Raw genomic sequence first — 4,192 nt, forward strand, 5'->3', positions numbered from 1 at the left:
CCGTTACATAGTAACAAGATTGTCAATTTACTGTGAGACCTTCTTTGTAACCTGTCTACCCTCTATTTTCTCTCATGGACAATAAGATCCGATACATTGTGTCAACTTGAGTGTAGAAGTTTAAGTAAGTAACCACAGTTCTACATCCTGGGAAGGAAAGCAGGCTCATTCTGCCCCCTTGTGCTCTTGCTGCTTTTGCTGTCTTCTTTGGCCTTGAAGTGTTGTCCCCGAGCCATGCCACCCTGCCTTGGAGCCAGCTGATTACGGACTGAAACTTCCACGAACTGTGAACTAATTAAACCTTTCCTTCCTTAATTTGGAGTATCGGGTCTGTCTTGCAAGAAAACTAAGACAACCGGCAAGTTCAGTCATTTAGGGTAGAACCTATGTTCTCTTTAGAGACTTTAATGCAGTTGAAGTCTTCCGTCACTGAGAAGGACTGGACAGTAATTCTTTATGCAGCAGCTATATTTATGCAGCAAGGACTGGCTCAGCGACCAGCTTTGCTTGATGTCTGCCAAGCTATTTTCTAGGTAGAGCCTGCAGCTTCTCTCAGAGCTAATCTCTGGCCATTTCTGCCCCAGGACTCCAGCCTCTAACTCATCACAGTCTCTGAAGAGCATATTGCTTTTTCCCAATGGGATACACTTTTTTTAATCACATTGGTCACAAGTGAATATGAGCTCAAATTTAGGACAATCTTAGTTTCCAAACTGGAAATTTTTTAAATTACAAAAATGTAATTCATCATAGAGAAACATTCTGTCTCTTGGCTCCCGAGAAATGACTTGGTTACTGCCTCCTATAAGTTTTTCACTGCCAAAGCTGGAGTTAGATAACTGTAATTAAAAACCCAACTCCTCTTAGCAACCCTCTTCCAGCTCTTCAAAGCTTGCCTTGTGACTTAGGTACCAGTCCAGGATGAGGGGCTGTGAGACCCTGACCATCTTTTCACCCTTCATGGCTTACCATCTTATTTGAAATGAAACAGCAGTCCCATCTATCTGTTGATTCTTTTCCCTACCCCCTCTGGATAAAGTTGTACCAGTCCTTCTTGTTTGTTTGAGATGGTTTTGCTATGTAGTTCAGGCCAGCCTGGAGTTCACTATGTAACCCAGGCTGGCCCTGATTTATGCAAATCTTCCTGCCTTGGCCTTCCAGGTGCTAGGATTATAGGTGTGCACCACTGTGGCTGGTTCAGTTGTTTCTTTTTTGAAAAATACCTACTGAACCAGTTTAAGTTATAGATTAGTTCTTCCTGTCTTTATTGTCTTGTTTCAAGGTTTAGATAATTTCCCTTGCATTTTAGTATCACTTGGTAATTTTAGATCTCAGAATTCAGTCTTTCATCACAGTTTGGTTTATGGCTTTAAAAAGTCATACTGAAGTTTCCAGGAATATATTTACTTGGCTCTCAGAAGCCTGCCACATTCTGGCAAAACAAAAGGATGTTTGTACTGGTAAAGAGGTGGAGAACGAGGCTAGATACATTAAGACCAACAGCCTTACGTCTGGTCACTGTGTAGTGACTGATGAAGCACCCTAAGAGAAGCTACGTACAGCCAAAGAGCTGCATGACTAAGGGAAGATTATTTGTTTATTTGAGACAGGGTCTCACTGTATAGCCCAGGCTGGCCTTGAACTCATGGTGATCCTTCTGCCTTAGTCTCTCAAATGCTGGGATTACAGGTGTGTGCCAGCGTACCCAGCAGTAACTGAAGATTATGTTAGGAATTTGATTTTTATCTCCCTCAGGAGTCTGCCAGATGGCCCTGAAGAAATGAGTAATTGCACTTTCTTGAATATAACTATGAAGTTGGAAATACTCCTATCTACCAGAAGCCTACATCAAGATCAAAAAATGGGAAAGTAAAAATATAGGAAGCAAGAGCCAGATGCATTTGGCCTCCAACTCTGGCTCTACAAAGGTGAAAAGGATTTGGCCACCTTAGGCAAGTGCCTTATTTCCCTGAACTTCCAGGGAGAGACAGTCTCTCCCAATACAAGAGGTTTAAAGGCCTAGGCTCAAACCCTGGCATACAAGTACTTTAATTCTTTCATGTTGCTTTCCTCAAGCTTTAGCCATTAGTATGGGCTCATAGAAAAGCAATTGGGGGGGGCTGGTGAGATGGCTCAGTGGTCTAAAGCACCTACTTGGAAAAAGCTTGGCAAAGCACAGGGACCACGGTTCAATCCCCCAGCACCACATGCCAGCCAGCCCCGCCCCCTGGTGGGCTGAGCTGGCCACACACACACACACACACACACACACACACACATATAAAATAAAATAAAAATTAAAAAAAAAAGCAATTGGGTCCCATTTCTGCCACTGACTGGCTGGAACTCTGCATCTGTAGAATGGAGAGAAAGCCTCACGCTCTCAACTGTATCTCAAGAGCCTTAAAAGTATCTTGAGACCCTCTCAGGCTCTGAGGGACCTTGATGATTGCCTATGAAGGCAAAGAAGTGACTGAAACTGTGACAGTTACAGCAAAATAATAGATAAAAGCAAAACAAAGCCCACAAGAGTTGATGTGAAGGTGCACACCTATAATCCTGCATTCTGGGAGGCTGAAGCAGGAGGATTGCAGATTAGAGCATGGCCTGCACCTGAGTAGGGCTTTCAAGAAGAAGGTATTGGAGGCTTGGTGATGCAGCTCAGCATGAAGGCCCCGGGCTCAATCTCAGTACTCACAAGGAAGTATGAATCCCACTGGCTGTATTCAGATTTTTCTTTAGTAGCTATCTGATTTACTTTCTGTATCACATTTCTGCAACCATAAAAATGAGGATCATGATAACCTACTTTATACTTTAGAGGGCTGCTGTGAAACACTTAGCTCATAGAAGTTGCTCTGATAATATTAATATCATCATCATGTCCTATGACTCAAGAAAGGAAGACCAGGCTTAGTGGAGAAAGATGCTCTTTACTTTGTTCCATGGCCAGGCCATCAGTTGTCCAGTTGGCACAGGGAGGCTACCCCTCGGTTTACCCAGTGCTTCTGGGGCCTGTCTGTTGGAAGCTCAATGGAGAGGACATAGTTGGTGGAGTGGCCAGTAGTGGAGAGGACCCCCCTCCGGGCACTTGTTTTGTAGACTGGACACATGTAAATGTTCTCATGCAAAAATAGTGCACTCTCCCCAGGTTTCAGCCAGATGATGGGCAATGAGTCGTACAGAATTTTGGGGAGAGATTCTCCAATCTGCTTCATATTCCTGTCCCAACGGGCACCTTCTAGGAAGAGTCCTTTTATGTAGGCCCCATCTTCTGGCTTACTCTCCATGGCTGTTTCTTGCATAGTTACCTGGAAGAGTAGAAACTGTGAGTTCCATAACCTGCCATCTTCCTATCCAAGGTGCCTGGTTTCAACATCTGCCGCTATGGGGTGCATCTCAGAGCACAGTGAGGCTTCTGGGACAACATTTCTGCCTGATGCACATGAGCCAGGTCTGAGTCCCAGGTGGCTTCTGCCCTTATACGTGAGGGTACAGAGAATGCACTGAAGTAGGAGTCAGGAGGCCATCTGACTCTGCACATGCCTTGCATTTTTGGACCTAAATCTATGAAGTAAGTCATTTTAATTCAGAGTCAGGCTGGCAAAATAGTTTTGGAAGTGGTGAGAATAAATCCTGGTTTGATAGTTTTGATCAATTTTGTAGTGAAAAACTTCTACCATCGTTGATTTCAGACCATCAACCAAGAACTAGTTTGCAAAACTCATGCAAAAGTGAAAACTGGCTCCAGTGAGCTGGTGTGAGTGTGCTCTAGCACACCACTTGCTAGATGGAGAGTGATAAAATCACATTCCTCTCAGGTAAGTGTAGAAAGTGGTCTAGGATAATAGTGATGTGTAGTCTAGGATAATAGTGATGTGTGTTGCGGGTTTTTTTAAACAGACAACACACGCTCCCTTTAGATTTGTTGTTGCTGTTACTGAATGGAATGTTTTCCCCAGTACTGAGGTCTACCTAAGGGCATTAACATTCTTCCCAGTGAAGGGTCCACCATGTTGAATGGTCCTTTTTCCTGGTATGATATTGGCAGAATTCTTTGGAAACATTCCTTTTTATATATCCAGAGATAAATGCTTGGAGTCCTTTGATATGTAGAGAATAGTTTTTGGAGCTATTCATGTTAAATACTTAATATGTAGCATCTTGTAAGCATGCAGAGCTTTTTTTTTAT

General features: G+C 43.4%; 1 protein-coding gene across 1 annotated transcript in view; it reads right to left on the reverse strand.

Annotated features, from left to right (window-relative positions):
- Nucleotides 1-2,934: 2,934 nt before the first annotated feature.
- Dnah3 (dynein axonemal heavy chain 3) overlaps nt 2,935-4,192 on the reverse strand; it is a 188,169-nt gene continuing 186,911 nt past the window's right edge. Inside the window, exon 62 of the mRNA XM_023701788.1 lies at nt 2,935-3,311. Coding sequence (XP_023557556.1) covers nt 2,958-3,311 — 354 coding nt within the window. The 3' untranslated portion in view covers nt 2,935-2,957. The remainder of the gene's footprint in view (nt 3,312-4,192) is intronic.

The sequence above is a fragment of the Octodon degus genome, unplaced genomic scaffold, assembly GCF_000260255.1.
Source record: "Octodon degus isolate 3935 unplaced genomic scaffold, OctDeg1.0 scaffold00001, whole genome shotgun sequence".
NCBI classification, from domain to species: Eukaryota; Metazoa; Chordata; class Mammalia; order Rodentia; family Octodontidae; genus Octodon; species Octodon degus.